At 46.5% G+C, this 20,514-nt stretch overlaps 1 protein-coding gene across 1 annotated transcript in view; it reads right to left on the reverse strand.

The window, feature by feature from the left end:
* CDK5RAP2 (CDK5 regulatory subunit associated protein 2) overlaps positions 1–20,514 on the reverse strand; it is a 197,461-nt gene that overhangs the window by 3,314 nt on the left and 173,633 nt on the right. The window contains exons 30-36 of the mRNA XM_003925184.4: positions 19,074–19,263; positions 17,913–18,034; positions 16,306–16,545; positions 13,020–13,097; positions 11,791–12,056; positions 9,609–9,752; positions 2,206–2,332 (exon numbers count right to left, since the gene is read on the reverse strand). Coding sequence (XP_003925233.1) covers positions 2,206–2,332; positions 9,609–9,752; positions 11,791–12,056; positions 13,020–13,097; positions 16,306–16,545; positions 17,913–18,034; positions 19,074–19,263 — 1,167 coding nt within the window. The remainder of the gene's footprint in view (positions 1–2,205; positions 2,333–9,608; positions 9,753–11,790; positions 12,057–13,019; positions 13,098–16,305; positions 16,546–17,912; positions 18,035–19,073; positions 19,264–20,514) is intronic.

The raw sequence follows: 20,514 nt of genomic DNA on the forward strand, positions 1-20,514 counted from the left end.
TCATCCTTATTTTACAGATAAGAAAACCGGGGTGCTTTTCATAAAGCTGCTATGGAACCCAGGCCCAACTATCTAGTCTGAGTCCTTTGGAATTCGTGTCTCCAGTTAGATATGAGGAATCTAAAGCTTAGGTTTTTAGTCGAATGCAGGTCACATAGGAGAGTAGAGATTTTAACTGTGTTCAATCAATAATTCCATGCTCTCTGACCTAGGACACAGGGGGCCTGGGTTCTGTCCTTTTGACCTCCCACAGTAATCAACCCATCCAAACCTACTTCTGCAATTTCCTCACCTGTCAAAAGGGTCAGCTACCTGCCCTGTGACTGGTCAGGGCCGTAAGCTGCTGAGGAGGAGAGGTGCCAATGCAGAGAATTCTGCCTTTTCCTAAACCTATGCAGAGCATCGCTTCCCACCCAAGTGTCTAACCCAAATACTCCACCGCTGCCTTAACATGACCACAACTGGCACTGTCTCCCTCCAGGTTCTCTGTGAGGGACACAAAGTCCTCAGCCAGAACCCCAGAGACATCTGCCACTCTGCCAGGTTGACTTCCCTACAGTCTTTCAAAACCATCCCTTCTCCCCGACAGTCCTGAACCACTGCCCACCTGCGAGACTGCTGCAGCCCCGAAAGAGGTCTTCCCGCCCTCCTAGCCCCTCCAAGCTCAGCCATGGGATCTTCTAATCCACGCGTGGACCCCGCCAGTCCCTGCTGCTTATCCTGGAGTCCTGTCCACAAGGCTCCTTGAAACCTGGTTCCTGCTTACCCCTCTCACTCATCTCCCACAGGAAAACCCTTTGTATATCTCTTAAGCATGTCCCTGAGCACTGAGTTCTCTCTCACCCCTGGGAGCACAGCAGCAAGGCCACAGGGCCATCTGCCAGGATCCTCTTCCTGCCCCTTCACTGTCTGATGAACTCCTCGTCATCCCTCGAGAACCAGTCCGTCTTGAACCACCTCTCAGGTCTCCTAGGATGCACTCAGCACACCATCCTGCAGCTAAGCTCTGTGTCTCCGACGTTAAGCCCACAACCCTCACTGGCAAAGACTGTCTTGTTCACCTCTGTCCCCAGAGACTGGCATGAGGGGGCAAAGAACAGAAACTCAGTGCCTGCTCAGTGGCTGAGCTTCTCTCTTTTGCAGTTCAAATGCTGCCAGTCTCACAGAGTCTATTTTCAGAAGGTTCCCAGGTGTGGCTAAGGAGAACTCCTACTTGGCAATAATTTCTGCTTCTCAGAAACGCCGGACTTTGATAAGAGAGATGCACAAGGCAGGCTGGCACCTCCAGAGAGAAAGTGCTACAGTCAGCAGTTCTCCTAAGACAGGAAACTGAAACGCAGGCAGCGCAGGCTTGGCCGGTGCCATGTTGCCAACAGGCACTAATGGAAACTCAGCTGCCGCCTGCTCCTCTAAACATGCAGTGGGAGGGAGTGCGGAGGGTTTAAACCGGGAAATGGAGCTGCTCCCCAACAATCTCCAAAGTGGCTAGATTGGAAATGGGACTGACCTTACAAAAGTTACTCAACCTCACCGACCCCGAGTCTCAGCATCTGCCTTGAGAAGTTTTCTCAAATCCGTGCCCTCCTCTGGATCTCCAGTGTCATGGCCAAGGGCCTTCTTTCCTGCCTGACTGGTGGTGAAGCAGCCACCAGTGAGCCACTCTTGCACACAGATGTAACAGGTCAATCCTCTGCCCTGAGCCTGCCACCTACAGTTGGTCATGAAGCACTCCCTGATCCCCAGTCCCGCCCGCCTTAATCCACTGTTTGCAGCCTTTACCCCACCGACAGGGACTGTTTTTGGTTTCTGACATACAAAACCGATTTCTTGCCTCTGTACCTCTCTCCACGCCCTTCCCGACTGGACGGCCACTCCCCACTCCATCTGACCACGCCTACTCCTCCCTTCACACTCAGTGCAGAGGTCACTTTGTCTAAGACGCCCACCTCCCTGGGACAGAGTGATGGCCACCCCACTCCCACCCCAGTGCGATGACAGTCCCTGGCACCAAGGGCTGCTCTACAAAGGTGTGTTAAGTGAATACACTTGTCCATGTGAGTCAGAAGGATGGAGTATGACAAGAAACCCACAAATGAGAAGCATGATTACAAACAATCTGGGTTCCAAAGTGGGTACTCCAGGGCTGAACTGGGAGCCCTCGGAGGCAGGAAGTCAGGTAGAGCGGTCACCCCCACCCTCACTCACACTGATCAAAGATGACTTTTTCCTGGCGCTTGCTCAGCTGCAAAAGCTTCACAGTGTTTTGCAACTTCTTTTCTTGCTCAAACAATTTTTTTTGTAGTTTAGTGATCTCTGCCTTCATTTCTCCAATCTAGAGGAAAAAATAAATTAGAAAAATGAACAAAGAACATAAAACGTCATATTACATAGGAAGGATTACAAAGCCATATGAAAAAGTGCTCAACCTCACTAGAAAAAAATATTTGAATGGAAATAAGCAGGAAAGGGCAAATTTGGACAAAACCCATTGAAGGTGAGGGGAAAGACCTCGTGACTTCTGGTGGAAGTGCAGGTTGGCATGGCCCAGCAAGAACACCTTGGCGAGATCCACCAAACGAAGATGCGCTTAACTCCTTGCCCCCGCAGTGCTCCACTCTGGCATTTACCCCAAGGAACAACAACATGAGCACAAGAAGATGCCTATGTACAAGGATGTTCGTCTCAGTATTGTTTATGGCAGGAAAACATAACCAGATTTGTTTCAATATTGATCTGGATAAATTATGATACTTACATAGAATACAATAATTTTGCAACCACTAAAAATGATGTTGTAGAGCTCTATATATTGATATCAAAAAATGACCACAGTTACTGACAAAAGAGCCCAGAACAACACATCCTGTATCTAAGGCCTTCCTGTTCCACAAATGTCCACATCCATAGATGTCATCAAAATGTTCACAGCAATTGTCTCCATGAGATATGATTTCAAATTGAGTGAAAAAAAAAAAACTGTAATGCTGATTTTAAAAACTTTTCCATGTCTAAATCTTAAAAAGATCATATAAAAGTATTATTAGAAGATGTGGGAAGTAGAAAAGTTCCTTTTTAAAGTTTCCTTTCTTGTCAAAAAATAAATCATAAGTGTGCTAATAACTCTCTGTTAAGCCCTATCCTATGTAGCTGTTAGACACGCCATGCTTACAGGCACGTAGTACATTCTGTATCCTTGTACTTTAACCAAGATACCTGTGCTGGACGTGCTCACAGGCATGTCCCAGTGCTCCAGTGCTTTTACCTGGTTTAAAAAAGTTTTAAGTTATTAGTCAATCATGTTTCAGTTTAAATTGTGAGGTCTGCCTCCAACCAGTGGAAATCAAACACAGCAGTAAGAACAACCCCAAATGTGTAAGGGATAAATTTGTCTGCTTTTCCTTCGTTCATTGTACTCTCATGGCACAATGGCTAGCAAGGGTACCCTTCCTGCAGTTCAGGAAGTAAAAATTGCATGGCTAAAAAATCCTTTGTCTCAGTGCTAATTTTTCTTTGCTGCACCAAGCATCTGTTTCTAACAGAAGAGTATGCTCCATTAGGAGAAACTTTTGGTTTTGCAGCGTAAACTGTGGATGGACGGCAAAACCAGGGTCCCCAGTGCTCTGAGGTGAAATACACACAGGGTGGAGCCGGCTCTCTCAGCCAATCTCCACCAAACCAGCTCACAGAGGAAAGACACTCCCTTTCTGTCAGGAAAGTCCCCTGGCACAGGCTGCTCTCTGCTACACCAAAACACTTCTGTTCCCAACAGGAGACATGGTGAGTTGTCAGCTCAGAAAGAGTCACTTTAGTTTGTTCCCAAACTTGTTTATGGTAGCTGTACTTGTAATCAAATTGCATAATTTAATTAAATATTAAGTAAGCCCATGAAATATGTGTATTAAAAGAGAGAACTGGTTGTATGAAAACTAACATATGCTTCAGGAAAGACTTGATAAAAGCAAATCACTAAAAAACACATTTCTGGCAAATTAGGTGTGGGTGAGACAACTATAAAAGATGTGGGAGGAACACAGTCTAGAAGAATTCCATATTCAAATTGCTTTGCAAGTGTCTAAGTTTTCTCTTCATCTTAAAGAAACAGAAATTGGAAGTGACAGACATATATTATGGATGTAGTTTATGAAAGAAAGAAGATGTGAAACTCCAATCACAAGACCCAAATTCAAAGAAAAGGCCCTGGCCCTACATCAAAAGAATGGCAAATGAATGTACATTTATCTGTTTTAAGTTAAACTAAAATGTTTAAGGTACGTATCATTTTTTGATTCTGACTTAACCTACTTTTAAGATTAACCACTCATGTCAGGTACAAGGACTTCAACAGTTTCTTCCCAAACAGATCCTAATTTTAAACATTAGGTTTGCTTTGATTCTTTTCCTTGGGGCTAAGAGCCACGAAGATTTAGGTTCTGGTCATGGCTCTAGAGGCCACACATTCCAGGACAAAGTCTCTCTACAGTCAAAACCTTAGTCCCACATCTGTAAAATCAGAATAATAATCCCTGACCCAGCTACCACACTGCAGTAGAGTGAGACTCAAATGAGGCAATGGAAGACAGCAGGAATGATAATTTCAAACTCAGCCTGACTGACCCATTCTGCTTTCTAAAGTCAGCTCAGGTGTCGCCTCCTCCAGGAAGTTGACCTGGCACTTCTTTTAGGCTGGCTGCTGCTACTCTGGGTGCCCCAGGGCCTCAGTGTCTCCCCATCACTGCCCATGTTATGGCACGCTGGAGTGACTGGTCCTTTACTTGTTTGCTTCCTGTACTGACCACAGGCTTATTTCCTCCCTCTAACCACCAGTGTCTGATGCAGAGCAGGTGCTGTGACACCATGTAGCCACTCACAGTGGGCTAATTTTCACTGGTGCTCTCATAACACCCTGTACATATTCTATCCAGTACTTAAAACAGGGAATTTTTTTTTTTTTTTTTTTTGAGACGGAGTTTCGCTCTTGTTACCCAGGCTGGAGTGCAATGGCGCGATCTCGGCTCACCGCAACCTCCGCCTCCCGGGTTCAGGCAATTCTCCTGCCTCAGCCTCCTGAGTAGCTGGGATTACAGGCACGTGCCACCATGCCCAGCTAATTTTTTGTATTTTTAGTAGAGACGGGGTTTCACCATGTTGACCAGGATGGTCTCGATCTCTCGACCTCGTGATCCACCCGCCTCGGCCTCCCAAAGTGCTGGGATTACAAGCTTGAGCCACCGCGCCCGGCCCAAACAGGGAATTTTAATTGTTTACATGTCTGTTGTTCCCCTGGATTCAAATCTTCATTTTTATAGAATGGATATACCATGGTAACAACAGCAGGGGCTCAAAGCACAGCTCCAGCACTGCCCAGCTCTATGACACTAAAGCAAGTCACTTAACCTCTTGGAGTTTCCGTTCCTACCTCTGGAAAAGGGGAAGAATCATGGCTAACTCCTTCAAAATTTCCTCAAGGGATCAAATAAAACGCTGGGTGTAAGCAGTGTGCCTGGTGTCCGCAGAAACTCGCCAGAACAACCCTTCCCGAGGGCCACAGAGCTGCAGCGCTGGAAGCCACCCCTTCCCAGGAGGCCTCAGGCTTCTGCGTCAGTGTTTTGCCTGACTTCATGGACAGGAATTTTTGATCGTTTTTTTATGGTGAAAAATCTCAAACATTTACAAAAGTAGAAAGAAGTGGATAATGAATCCCCAAGTGACCATCCAGCTGCAGCAATGATCAATTCATGGCCACACTTATATCTACTACATTCCTGCCCATCCTCTCCCCAAGATGATTCTGAAACCAACCCTAGAAGCCAATCATATCATTTCATCTATAAATTTTTTTACATCTCTCTAGAAGAAAAAGTTGTGTGTTTTTTTGTTTGTTTGTTTGTTTGTTTGAAATAGAGACAGCATCTTACTATGTTGCCCAGGCTGCTCTCGAAATTCTGGCCTCAGGTGATCTTCCCACCTTGGCCTCTAAAAGTGCTGGGATCACGGGCATAAGCCACCATCCCAGCCATAAAAAGATCCTTTAAAAAAAAAAAAAAAATCACAATATCATTATGATACCTTAAAAAAAAAAAAGGGCAATAATTCCTTAGTATCACCAAATACAGTCAGTGAACCTTCCCTGATAGCTTCATAATTTTCTTTTTTGAAAAAATTGGTTCAATTCAGAATGCAAATAAGACCCATGTTTGGCATCTGTTTATCACTTAAGTTTCTTTTAATCCAGTGGTTCTCAAACCTACGTAGAGGGCTGTAAAACCAGACTGCTGGGGTGCACTCTCACAGTTACTGATTCAGTAGGTTTGGTGTGAGACCCGAGAAGGTCCATTTTGAAGGTGGTGCAGGTGCTGCAGATCCAGGGCCCACACTTTGGGAACCACTCTAAATCCATGGGGTTCCCTCTCTCTTTCCTTATGCTGGATCCTTTCTCACTAGGATGAAATATGTTTCAGGCTCATACTATACATTTCCTGCCCCAAACCTGGGAGCAAACCATTTCTGCAAGAAACCCTAGTTCCTTTTAGTGGACAAAGGTATCTAGAAACCATAATTTGGGCATCAAGGGTGCTCATTGGTGCTAGAACAGACATGATTTCTAGAGCACTATATGTTGAGAAGGTTCATAATTTTTTTTAATGGATAATACATCACAAGTTCATACTGATATCTGCTATTCAAATTTAGGATTACAGGGTTATTTGTTTTGTTTCATATCTCTTTTTCCTCATAGTAAAAATATCAGTTCCCAATAAAATTAAAGGTTGTATTCTCTTACGAGAAATACAATAATTCAGAATATCAATATCAATATTATTACTACCTATATAACCATTGAGAAGAGTTTAAATTTTTTCTTGCTCTTAGAATATTTCTACTAGAAATGTGTGGTCAAACTACTGTGTTTTAGTCATTGAAATGCTTCTTTTTTGTGCTGTTATGCCTATAATACCACATACAGTAAGGTTTGTTTCATCTTGGCAAGAATTTTTAGAAACTGTTTTCTCATTTCAATTTTTTTTATAATTATGTAAATACATTTATACAGTTGCAAAGTCAAATCTACAAAACAAAGTCTATTCAGAGAAATCGACCTTCTATCTGTTACTCCAATCTCTCCCCTCCCACTACTATATATAGCCTGTTTTATTATTGTTTATTCTCCATTTTAAAAAATTATTATAAGTAAGTATGTGTGTACATTTGTATCCCTCCACACAACTGGTGCACATGATACACACTTTCCAGAGTAGTCCAGACTGCATGGGATGGTATATTAAATGCAAAAGGCAATTAATAACACTCAAGAGAAAACACCAGGTAGTTCAAAACCCTGGGTTGCTGGTGAAAACTTACAAATCAGCATTACACACATTTCACACCAAGCAAAGGCACTGTATGAAACACAGAAGTGACAGGAAAGTGGTTAGAGGCAATTTAACACCACACAGGGGGTCTGTAGCCCAGCAACCACATCAGAGCATCTCAAAGGTCCTTTTTCTGGCTCCACAATTCCATGACATCAAAGTGAGCATAATCAATTACTCAAGAAACCTTTGGAAGGAAAGGGGCACTCAGGAGCACCAACCATTCCTGGAATGATTTGCAAGCAGGGGAAAATCAATGTGGCTATAATTTGTGTGTGTATGTATACATAATTATACATATGTATGTGTGTGTGTGTGTGTGTGTGTATGTGTGTGTGCTATATTCTGTCGATTCAACAGTTACTACTATGTGATAACGACAGAAACACTGCATTAAGGGTCAATTGTTTAGTTCAGACATGTTTATGTTAAAATCATATGAGGCAGGTACTAGTTTGGGTGTACAGAAAGAAAATCACTGGTTCATTCAAAAATATAAATAGAACAAACACTGTCCTCTGAAGGAAAATAGAGGAAGACAGATATTAAACAAATACACAATTAAAATTTGTTGAAAAGGCCATGATGAAACAGAAGAGGAGGCTATGATGAAGGAATCAGGGAGCCCTCTCTGACTCTGGGGTAATATTTAAGCTAAGACTTGAAAGGTGAGAAGGAGCCAGCCAGGAGCAGGACATGGGACACTCCAGGCCATCTGTGTCACCTAAGCATAAGATGGAAAAGGGCTTGATGGATTACAAGAAGGGAAAGGCCAGGCGCAGTGGCTCACGTCTGTAATCCCAGCACTTTGGGAGGCTGAGGTGGCGGATCACCTGAGGTCAGGAGTTTGAGACCAGCCTGACCAGTATGGCGAAACCCCATCTTAAAAAAAAAAAAAAAAAATAGAAGAAGGGAAAGACCAACGTGAGGCTGGACCCCAGTGACGCTTTTTCACCTGATACTGGCACCAGCTAAATATGGGGGGAAAAAAGATTTTTCTATGCAATGAACAGTTATGAACTTCCCTGAGCTTAGTGCATCCAAACTTTGTCCCCAGGATCCCAAGAGGGAAATCTTAGGACAGGCTCATTAGGACCTTCAGAGCAGAGGGCTGCCCTACCAGCTACTTCATGGTCATGTTTGAGAAACCTGACAGCTGTCAAAAGGGGTTTAACTAAATGAGATAATGACACAAAATGTAAATTTCCCTTTTGCTATTCTGCTGCCCTTTGGCAAGAACTTACAGGTTAGATAAACAAAGGGGCAAATATCTATCAGGCCACCAAGCAGAGAGTTCTAACTTTTCCTTAGCCTGCATGTCCCTTCTTCCAAGGAGATTTCTCGGATTAGCCAGAGTGGGCACTCACCTTGTTATGATACCACATGTATCCCACACATCCCACACACAGAAATCAGGGGACAGCTTCTATTCTCTCTGACTCCTGGTTTGCAGCCTAAGTAGTTAAAACAGATTTTGAACAAGTTCCACTCAAATATGATGATAAGGCTGAGCATGGTGGCTCATGCCTGTAGTCCCAGCACTTTGGGAGGCCAAAGCGGGTGGATCACCTGAGGTTGGGAGTTTGAGACCAGCCTGACCAACAAGGAGAAACCCCATCTCTACTAAAAATACAAAAAATTAGCTGGACATGGTGGCACATGTCTGTAATCCCAGCTACTCGGGAGGCTGAGGCAGGAGAATCATTTGAACCCAGGAGGCGGAGGTTGCAGTGAGCCAAGATAGCACCATTGCACTCCAGACTGGGCAACAAGAGTAAAACTCCACCTCAAAAACAAAACAAAACAAAACAAAAATACAGAAAAAGATGATGATGAAAACTATTGATAAGAATTAGAAGGTTCAGAGAAAGGCATTTATAAAAGGGATGAATGATGAGTAGAAAAGGATGAGCTAGTCCATGAGGACAAACTGGGACTTCAAGCTCTAACCCTGACCAAGTGCCTTGGCTGCCGGAGTCGGAGTTTCCTCATGTGCAGAATGTGGACAGGATTCTACTCAACAAAGATGTGCTCAGACAGGTCAGGGCTACAGGAGTGCGGGACGGATCAAGTAAGAACACGGTGAAGCCATGGCAAAAAGTGCCATCTCCTCCCCGATACATATCCCAAATGGTGGGCACATCTGCTATGGGCCAGGTCCTGGGCTTGGCATGGAGGAAACTGAGACACGGGCCCCAGTGACATCCTTGAGCCTCTCAATCATGTGTCACCACCTACCTGCTTACAGTGAAGAGGGCACTGGCCATCCGAGGGCAGAGAGACTCTCCAGAGGTGCGTCAGCCGCCGGTAGGCCTCTTCCAGGGTCAGCCTGGCTGTGCTCACACTGCTCATAAACTTGCTAAGTGGTACCAGGTGTGGACCCTACATAGTGGGGATATAAAGGCTGTTATATGCAGTCATGAAAAAGATTTTGGACAAGCAAGAGTTAACATGCAGCATAAATCTCCAGACTGTAGGGCTTCGGTTTCACATGCTGAGCAAAAGCCTGGTGCCACGTAACACCAATTTATTGTTCTTACAGACTGGCGAATTGTAGATTATGAGAGAATTTCAGTGGTGATTTTAGCCCAATCAATAACTATGATTAATAACCACCAGCATTAACTACAGTTACTACTCTAAGTAAAGGATCTGTGGGAGGGCTATTCTCACTGTTCAGCAGCCCACAGAGACCTCCCCCCAGGAGCAAATGACACGAACAGCAAGCAATAAATGGTTTTGTCTTCAGTGGTCCCTGTTAAATGGCCCTGCTGTAGTGAATATGATAACAGGGCCTTGTAAAGTCTCTTTCACCCTCTCTACTGGCAGAGCAAACTCAAATTGGGAGGTATCAAGGACATAAGAAAACTAAGTATGTGACTCGGAAAAGGAGAAACACAAAAAAAGAAGAAATGAAAAAAGCATTTGTTTTTATAAGTAATCAAATAAATACAAACATAGAACAAGGTCAGACACAGCAGTTCATGGCTGTAATCCTAACACCTTGGGAGGCCAAGGCAGGAGGATTGCTTGAGCTCAGGAATTCGAGACCACCCTAGGCAACATTGTGAGATCCCATCTCTACAAAAAATAAAAAATTAGCTAGGTGTGGCAGTCCAGCACACCTGTAGTCCTGGCTACTTGGGAAGCTGAGATGGGAGGATTGCTTAAGTCCAGGAGGTCAAGGCTGCAGTGAGCCATAATAGTGCCACACACCCCAGCCTGGGTAACACTGCCAGACCCTGCCTCAAATAAAAAAAAAAAAGAAAAAGACACACGCTTTTTAGATATCAAAGTGACAAAACAATCATTATAAATAAAATTATCTCAGCCAGGCGTGGTGGTTCATGCCTGTAATTATAGCACTTTGGGAAGCCAAGATGGGTGGATCACCTGAGGTCAGGAGTTCAAGACCAGCCTGGCCAACATGGCGAAATCCCATCTCTACTACAAATACAAAAATTAGTTGGGCATGGTGGCAGACACCTGTAATCCCAGCTACTAGAAAGGCTGAGGCAGGAGAATCACTTGAACCCAGGAGGCAGAGGCTACAATGAACCGAGATCACGCCACTGAACTCCAGCCTGGGTGACAGAAATGAGACACCATGGGGAGGGGGGAAATATATATATATATATATATATATAAAATAGCTCACACCTGTAATCCCAACACTTTGGGCAGTCAAGCTGGGAGGATCATTTGAGCCCAGCAGTTCAAGGCCAGCCTGGGCAACATAGTGAGACCCTGCCTCTAAAAAAATAGCCAAGTGATGGCACACCCCTGTGGTCACAGCTACTTAGGAGGCTGAGGCAGGAAGACTGCTTGAGCCTATGAGGTGGAGGTCGAGGCTACAGCGAGCCATGATCACACCACTGTACTCCAGCCTGGGCGACAGAGCTAGCTCCTGACTCAAAACAAAAAAATACAACAACAACAAAAACTCAATAAAGACAAAAATGTAGTGAGACAAACGTTCCATTCATGAACAGAGACAGAATCATTTTGGAAAGTAATGTAGCAATGGTTATCATCAAGAGCCCTAAAAACTTCACAGCCTTTGAACTACTAATTCCACTTCATAATGGGTGACAGTCAGGTGGATGGCAGATGAATGGAAACATGGGCGTGCAGATGGAGAAAAGAATGGATGAGGGACCAGATGTACAGACCCGTCATGGGAGCAAGACAGCAGAGCCCAGGAAGCAGTTACAGGAAGACAGGGTGTGACCCCCACCAAACACCACCACCACCAACAGTCCCCCACACTGGACCTGACCTCTGAGCTCTCTGGAGCCACACTTCCTGGTCCCTCTCCTCAGGGTCCTACTGAGGACAACTGCACCAGTTGACTCCCCTATCCCTTCTACTGACACTCCCAGGGAGCAGCCTGTGCCCTCTAGCTCTGTGATCAGGTTACCTTTGTTCCCAGCTCTGGACTTGCGGAGCTGGGAGTCTCTTGGGTTTGAATGTCCATTTCGGCAAGGAGCCTCTGTCCCTGGCCGATCTGCTTGAGCAGGGCCTCATAGTCCTCAATCAGGCCCAGGACGTGGCAGCCACTCTTGTCGGCCCATAGGCGGTGGCCAGTGACCAGGCGGGACACACACGGAGTGCTAGTTACCGAGCTGCCACTGTTGCAGGAGAGGGAGTCTGTGTCATTCCCAGAGAGTGGAGGAGTCTCTGAAACTGTAACATGAGAGGTAGGATGTAAAATCTGTTTCAGCTAACACTCTGCATTCAAGGAGCTTATGATGTTGAAGCTAGCTAGGAGGTCCAGGACAGGCCCTCATGCCCAAATGTCATCCAACACAAGTCCAGAGGGGAAAAGCCACTTGGCTCCTGGACCTCTGTATATTACCCCACACTGGGCTATGAGTCATCTTGTAGGAGAGGTTCAAGTCAATTCAACCAACACTTGGCAACCACCCACTCGGTAGAAGACCCCAGATTCACAAGGATGACTCAAGCTGGTGCCTGTATTCCAGTAGTCCACAGTCTGATCAGAACATAGACACTGCAGAAGGTGCAACAGCAGAGTGAAGAAGGGTCAGAGGCAGAGGAAAAACAATTATCTGTACAGGGAGGGAGAGAACAGGGAAGGCTTCTGAGAAGGAGCAGCATTTGAGCTGGATTGAGCAAATAGCAAGAATTACACTAATGATGAGTCATTCTGACCAGGGAGAGCAGCAAAAGTATGTCACAGAGAAATGTGCATTCATGATGAGTCTTGAGGAAATGAGACTTTTACTGACAAAGAGTGGGACAAAGGGGGTCTAAAAGTCACCGTGAGAGGAAAGTGTGGGCCTGTCTACAGGATGGTGACCTGTGTGTGGCTACACCACGGTAAGGGATAAGGTGGGATGGGCCCACTGGAGCTGTATCCTGGAGGGCCTTTGAAAGCCTCACGAAGGTGGTCACAGGTTCAATCTACGGCAACAGGACCCAATGACATTCTAAGGTTGATAACACCTAGGAGTGGATTAACTGGCTTGGAGGAGGAGATCACCAGATGGAGATGCTGAGAACCTGAAATCCCAAATCCTTGCCAATACCCTCCTGAGTTGGGACCAGGGAGCCCCTTTTCTGCAATTCAAAAAGTCTTACTGTCACATCCAATGCTGCCACAGTTATCCAGATTCAGCTTTGTACCTGATTTTGGTGTCACTGCCTGGGTGGAATCGAACAGATCAAATGAATTATCACTTTCCATGGGATATTTGTCACCATCTACAAAATGCAAAACATAAGAACTGTTAGTTTCACTGTTACCAGCATTCAAGAGAGAACTGAATGAGAACGCAGTCAAGCACCTCACATTCACTTATTCATACACACACAGCATTCCTTTAAATCTTCACTGGGCCCCTGTCCTGCCAGGCCCATCTGTGTGGGGTGGGAGACAGAGTCACCAGATTCAGTCCATTCCCTAGAAATACATCAGCAGAGAAGTCAAAATGCAATTTTAATTCAGTGAGATCAAGGACAGGGGAGGGAAACACAGGCTACTGGGGCTCAGGTGAGGGGCACTACCCCCAACTTGGCCTCCCAAAGGCTAATACCTGTTTTAAAACCTTATGTTTGCAGACTGATTGACACTGACCTATGGTAAGAAGGAGGGAAAGAAATGCCAGGCAGCACAGTGGGCTGGGGGGGTGGGGTGGGGTGGGGTGAGGGGAGGCAGGCAGTGGGACAAAGAATAGAATCATCACTCGGAGAGAAATGAGCAGTTCATAGGCCCAAGGCCCCGGGTGCAGGGAAGGACAAAGCAGGATGCAAGGCCAGAACCATGAGGACTGAGGGACCCACTCAAAGGCTTTGACCAGGGCAATGTCAAGCTGAGGTCTGTATTTTGTACTGCAGGAGTGGGTCAGGAGGCTGCCACACTACCCTAAGCTAGAGATGAGAGTAACCCACAAAAGGATCTGGGGGGTGATGTATTTGCAACACTGTAAGGAGGCAAAATCAATAGATGCTGTACAGATGACCTGAGCAATACTTTATAATTTGGAAAGCACTTTCACATATGAAAAGCTACTGAACTCAATATCTCAGTGGGCAGAACACACTGTAATTCAGATTTCATGGAAAGGGAGACCAAGGGGCAGAGATAGAAAGTGATCTGTCCAGCATAATCCACCATGTCAGTGGCAGAGAGCAAGCAAGCGCAGGGCCTAGGAACCCCCATCCGGGCTCCTGCAACACAGGGAGGGCTAATTGCACTCTAGCACCTCCCAAGGGTCTGCTACAATTCCTAAGGCCTAGGAGCCAGGAGGTCAGCTCCACAGAGCTGGCCCCGAGAAGAATCACTCTCAGCAAAAGACATCAGCCTTTAGAACAGAATTTTTATAACAGATGCACTTAAATACAGACCTGAGAAGTCTTTTGCAAAGGAAGAGATGCTGCTGCTTATGATATAATTCTGATTTTGACTCAAGGAAATTAGAAAACTTGCCTGCTGTGGCAGCACTGTGAACACTCTCCTGGATGCCTCCTGGCCAGGCATGCCGAGGGCTGCCTCTGAGCCAATGTCAAAAGCAGGTAAAGGCTATTGGATGGCCTCCTGACTTCAGCTACCCAACTCTCCTTCCTGGGCACCCCAAGCACAGAATTGTTCTCCCTACTCCAATCTCCCCTGGCCCACCCCACAAGTTCCTTAATCCCACTCCTCAAAGCCTTAAAAAGGGCCAGGTACAGACCTATGTTGAAAATAGTAATGCCCAAGGCTGATGAAGTCATGCAAAAACCACTACCTTTGTACATTGCCGATGTGTAGACCATTTAGAAGGTGGCAACATGGCACCTTTCCAAACTTCTGAGATTTCCTTGGTAGCGTTTTTCTCCTAAGATTATTGTTTAACAACAAAAAGCATACTAACATTGATGCCTACTGTGGCTCCAGATCAGAGACCACTTTAATAATCAACAGGGTCATGGATTGGTGGCTGCGAATAACCCGCACACGGTCATTAGGAAGCCTGTGTGAAGGCGGGGGAACGTGTATGATCTAATGCTGGACAAAAAGAAAGGACACAGAATGACACAAAACCAATCTGAAAAATACAAATTCATGCTCATATTTAATAAATGTTAAAAAATGATCAATGTGCAGAATCATGAAATTTTTTCACTGTTCACGTTTTTCATATTACATCATCTTTTTGATTAAATTTTAAGATCCTTATCGATGAGAAATCAATGAACTGATTAGTTTCACTACAAGTTCTAAGGCAGATTGACGAGGTGCTCCTTAAGATTTATTTTTACTTTTTTAACTAGAGGTATCCAAGTAAAAGTAGGTCCAAATTTTAATACAATACTTGCTTATAAGCATGTTGGCATTCCTCATTCCACTGGATACACACATTGACGCTATTGGTGTCAGGACGACAATCCCAGGATACCCAAGACTCTAGAGGGTCCGGTGGGGTTCAGGAACAGCCCTGGACTCAAAGCTAGAAATGGCTTCTAGCATCAGCTCTGCCACCTACTTGCTGTGCCACTTTGGGCAAGCACCATCCGCTCTCTGGGCCTTCATTTTTCATTTCTAGAGCAAAGAGGATAGGCTGCCTGACTGCTCTGCACCTCACCATTTACTGGTTTCCTCCACACCCTGTGGTGGGCGGGTGGCAGAGGTGTCTGGCCCTCTTTCTGGTACCCTCTACAGCCTCTCCAGGGCTAGGCAACTAACCCACAAACAAATGCAAAACAGATCTACTTTTTTTTTTTTTTTGAGACGGAGTTTCGCTCTTGTTACTCAGGCTGGAGTGCAATGGTGCGATCTCGGCTCACCGCAACCTCCGCCTCCTGGGTTCAGGCAATTCTCCTGCCTCAGCCTCCAGAGTAGCTGGGATTACAGGCACGCACCACCATGCCCAGCTAATTTTTTGTATTTTTAGTAGAGACGGGGTTTCACCATGTTGACCAGGATGGTCTCGATCTCTTGACCTTGTGATCCGCCCGCCTCGGCCTCCCAAAGTGCTGGGATTACAGGCTTGAGCCACCGCGCCCGGCCCCACAGATCTACTTTTTAAACCTATCAGGATGCTTTTCAGATCCTGAAAGACAGTGAAAGCCAGATTAAGATGTTTAGGTTCCCTTCTAAAGGTAGTAAGAAAACTAAAAGAAATTTCAGCATCAAAGTGACATGAGCAGGACAAAACAGATAGGAGGGAGCAACACCAGAGGCACTGAAGCTGTCTGCAAGTCCAAATTCCACTTCCCTGAGAATGAAGCTGCCTCAGACAGACCGCACCACTTTGCCAAAGGTGACGGCTAATTAATTAGCAGTCAGGTCCCCTGGCTCCTAGGCTACAGTGTGTCCGCTATCAATGGAAAGACACCTCTGTGGGGCAAAGGCATCGTTCAGAAGTTCACATGTCACACACAGATGCTCAGAGCTGCATGCTCAGGAAGTGGGGAGAGGCAGATGCAGTACCGTGTTGTTTGTCGGACGGAAGGGGCAGCTCAGGGATGGAGAGGGCTTGGACGGCCAGAGTGAGGGCTCCTTCTTGTGCCTTCTCTGCCCCACTTGCCAGCTGTTCCTCGAGCCTGCTCTGCAGCATGCTGTTGGTTTGGATGCTCCTTTCCAGTTGCAACCGCAGAGCCTGGATCTCCATCAGGAGGCTGTGCAGGTCTGTGAAAGGATCCTGCTCCTTCCAGCCTTCTCCCGACGCCTCTGTAGACATGTGCAAAGGGAAGCCCTGACATCCTCTACAACCACAGGGTCAGCCTTCGAAGGAACTCAACCGTGTTTTACCCCCGCCACCACCATTGCCCTCCCCCTTCCTAAGAACTAGGTACAATCTAAAATAACAACTTGACTTTAGAAACAAAAATATTGGCAGACTTAATTGCTGCTATTCCACAGGCTAAATAAGAGCTGGAAATTAATTTTCACTTCTGGCCATAAAAGCCTAGCAAATTGCACACCAAACCTCGAAATTATGTCTAGTAGTAATAAAATCTATTTGGGCTAGAATTATAGAACGAAAGGGGATGATTTTAAGAGCCACAGTATATTAAAAAGACACAACAGCAAGAATAAGAAAAGCAAGTTGAGGAGAAAATAAAAGCTGTGAGATGACCCTTTTCTAGATAAACTTTCAATAGAGGGAAACCATCTGGAAAATTAGTTCTAAAAAAAAAACACCTCACCACACCTCAAAACTGATTCTGAAACATTAGACCTCATAGTTGAGGCACTCTGATCTGGTCTCTCTCTCAGGATATAGAGAGCACTGAGGCCAACAAGCATCCCCAGAGCAATGCCCAGCACATGAGAGGTGTCCATACATGTTTGGTGAATGAAAGGGCAAAAAGTAACACATACTAGCAGGACGACTGTAATAAAAGTCATTTCCCGAGTGCCTACTATGTGTCAGGTACCATGCTAGGATGCTTTTAATAAATGGTCTCATTCAATTTTTTTTTTTTTTTGAGACGGAGTTTCGCTCTTGTTACCCAGGCTGGAGTGCAATGGCGCGATCTCGGCTCACCGCAACCTCCGCCTCCCGGGTTCGGGCAATTCTCCTGCCTCAGCCTCCTGAGTAGCTGGGATTACAGGCACGTGCCACCATGCCCAGCTAATTTTTTGTATTTTTAGCAGAGACGGGGTTTCACCATGTTGACCAGGATGGTCTCAATCTCTTGACCTCGTGATCCACCCGCCTCGGCCTCCCAAAGTGCTGTTAACATAACTCTCCACACAGCAAGTGTTGAGAGACATGTTTTATAGAGGAAGGTATGTGCTCAAAGGGTGAAGTGGCCTGCTGAGGGTCACACAGCCCAGAACAAGGGAGTGGGAACCCGGACCTCAGCTGGCCTGGGTGCTAAGCCTCAGTCCTTCCATGTTTCCTACTGTTCCTTCCAAAGAAGAGTGGGCCAAAGCGCCAGCTTCAACACCCATCTACTCTACCCATGAGGCCAGAGTGGAGAGTGCTGAGCTATGCCCACCTGCGCCTACAACCAACTACTGGGTGGGCTTACAGCCCAAGGCACAGTAGCCTCAAGATGAGAAGGGCCTCAGACCAGAGCCCCCATTACCTCTCGGTCTCCTGTGCTCTTCATCCAGCTTCTCATACGCCTTCAGCTCCACTCGGAGGGACTGCAATAGCTTGTCATTCTGTGAGAGCAACTGCTGCCTCAACTTCACCTCCTCCTGCACCCTGAGAAGGCCCCACAGGCATGAGAAGGACAGGTTAATTCTACCTTAGGATCACTTATTCAAATCCCACAGGGTAGGCCAATTCCAGCCTCAGTCACAAGAATGTGGACCAAGAAGTGACAAGCATGGTTAAGAATTCCAGTCACAGCCACAGTTTCTAAATGGCCCCTGCGTCCAGCCCCTTACCTATGTGATCTCATGTCATCTTCACAGACACCCTAAAAGGTCAGTGCCCTCTGATCCTCAGTTCAGAGATACGAGGAAATGAAACTCAAAAAAGGCTGTCTCCTATCCAGGGGTGCACAGCTCGGGAGGGGAGCTGGACTGAGGCCCAGGACTATCTGGCGGCAGAGACAACAATCTTGCTACCTCACTGCACCACCCTGGGTGACGACGGTAACTCTTCGAGAGTGGGGCATTCACACATGCCAACAGGAACAACTGAAATGTGGAACCAGACAGACTCAAATAGGGAAACGGCAGAAGGACAACTGGTGCGATCCTTTTAAAAACAACAGCAGATCCACGTCACTCCTCTGCTCAGAATCTCCCACGCTTCTCATGCCACTCAGAGTAAAACCCAAAGTCCTCACACTGGCTCTAAGGCCCGATGTGATTCGGCATCTTGGCCCCCGGCATCTTGCCTCTCGGGATGCGATGCACTGCCCTGCTCTGTCGGGCACAGGTCTAAGCCACGCTGCCTCAGGGCCTGCGTCCATTCTGCCTAAAATGATCTTCCCCAGGTAGCGGCAACACTCACCTCCTCACTGCATTCACAGCTCTCTGTGCAAACGGCATCTTTGCAGAAAAGCCTTCCCTGACTCACCCTCGACGAAAACCAGCAACCCACTGCCAAGCCCTCTCCTCCTTACGGGATTTTTCTCCACATGTGGTAGGCCCACCAGACGTATGATGTGTTTGTGTCTACTGCCTGCCACTGTGCACTAGGGCAGAGGCCTGCGTGCCTGATTCCCCAACTGCAGTCCAGGGCGCGGATGCGTGGTTCAGCCAGCAGGGCACCAGGGAAGCATGGCCCCTACCTGCTCAGCTCCTGGCGGCTGCGGCAGGCCTCCTGGATCAGCTGCTGGCTGTGCCTCTCTTTCTCACTGCCTTCCTTCTGCAGCCTTTCATTTTCTTCCTTCACACTGGCATACTCCCGCTGAAGGTGCTCCAGGCTCGCGGTCTTCCTGGAGAGGGACTCTCGTAATTTGTCATTCTCCTTCTGTTTATCTGCAAACACAAAAAGGCGCCACTGAGAAGGGCCACCATTTGTTTTTTCCAACCTTATTATATAAATACAGCACTTCAAGAATACAAAAGAGAATGAGATTCGATCTGGCATTTATGATTTTGGCATTCCAATTATCTTACACACTTTGGGCAGATAAATTCGTCAACATCAAGGCTGCAGATTAAACGTCACTGGGATAAAATGGGCCTGTTTAATTTTCCATTAAACAACAGGCCATGCAAACCTAGTTATTTTGCCTTCACAGAGCAAACGGCAGGTAGAAAGTCCAGACAGAGGAAAACACAGGGCCCAGAACTCTGGGAATGGGTGCTGGACTGGCCACAGGCCTTCTACCAGCCTCGCCCCCGGAGGCCAGCAGGGCTGTGCAGATGGTACCTTGAGGCCCTCGCTCCTGAGGCCGAAGACAGCACCTCTCCTGAGGAATGAAACACACCCAGAGGTACAAGAGACACCGTGGTCAAGAGCACAGTGCTGGAGGCAGAGAGGCCATATTCAAGAGCAGCTTCTCCATTTCCTGACTTCATAACCTTGGGCGAGGAGGCTCTTCACTTCTCCATATGTGTTATTATGCAGATTAACTGAGCTACCAGCTATAAAATGTGTTTCCTCACATGTGTTAGTGTGTGGATTAACTGGCTGCCATCTATGAAAGGTTTACCACAGGTCTTCAGGAGCACTCGGGGGGCTGGAAGCTCCGTCAGGATGAGTTGTCAGCAGTGCCGGGGGTGGGAACAGCTGACCTGCACCAGCGCTGTCTCTGCAGGTGTGACACTGGGGCCCTGACATGCAGTGCCCTAGTTAATCTTCAGGGCTGACTTCCAAAGCAGACACTATTATTCTCTGCTTTCCAGATAAGAAACTTCCTTAAGGTCACATGGCCAGTAGGTGGCAGAGCCAGAATTCGGACTCAGGTTTTCTGACTCCGTTCCTTTTTTTTTTTTTTTTTTTTCCCCCCAGCTTCTCTGACTCCATTCTTAACCACAACAAGTAATTTCTAAGCAAACATTCACCCCTTCCCTCAAGCTCCAGACACATCACGCTTCCTATACTTTCCGAATGGCCTAGACTCTCTTCTTTGCTAACCCCCGGGCCTTTGTCTGCTCTCTTCGTTCTATTTAAAAGGCCCTGGCTCCTCTCAATCTGTGGCACCTTCACCAAGCCCTCCTCGACTCCATTCTTGAAGGCAAGCTTTTCCTGAGTCAGGATGCCTTCTCCAGGGTCCTGCAGTC

Source organism: Saimiri boliviensis, chromosome 2, assembly GCF_048565385.1.
Source record: "Saimiri boliviensis isolate mSaiBol1 chromosome 2, mSaiBol1.pri, whole genome shotgun sequence".
Taxonomy (NCBI): domain Eukaryota; kingdom Metazoa; phylum Chordata; class Mammalia; order Primates; family Cebidae; genus Saimiri; species Saimiri boliviensis.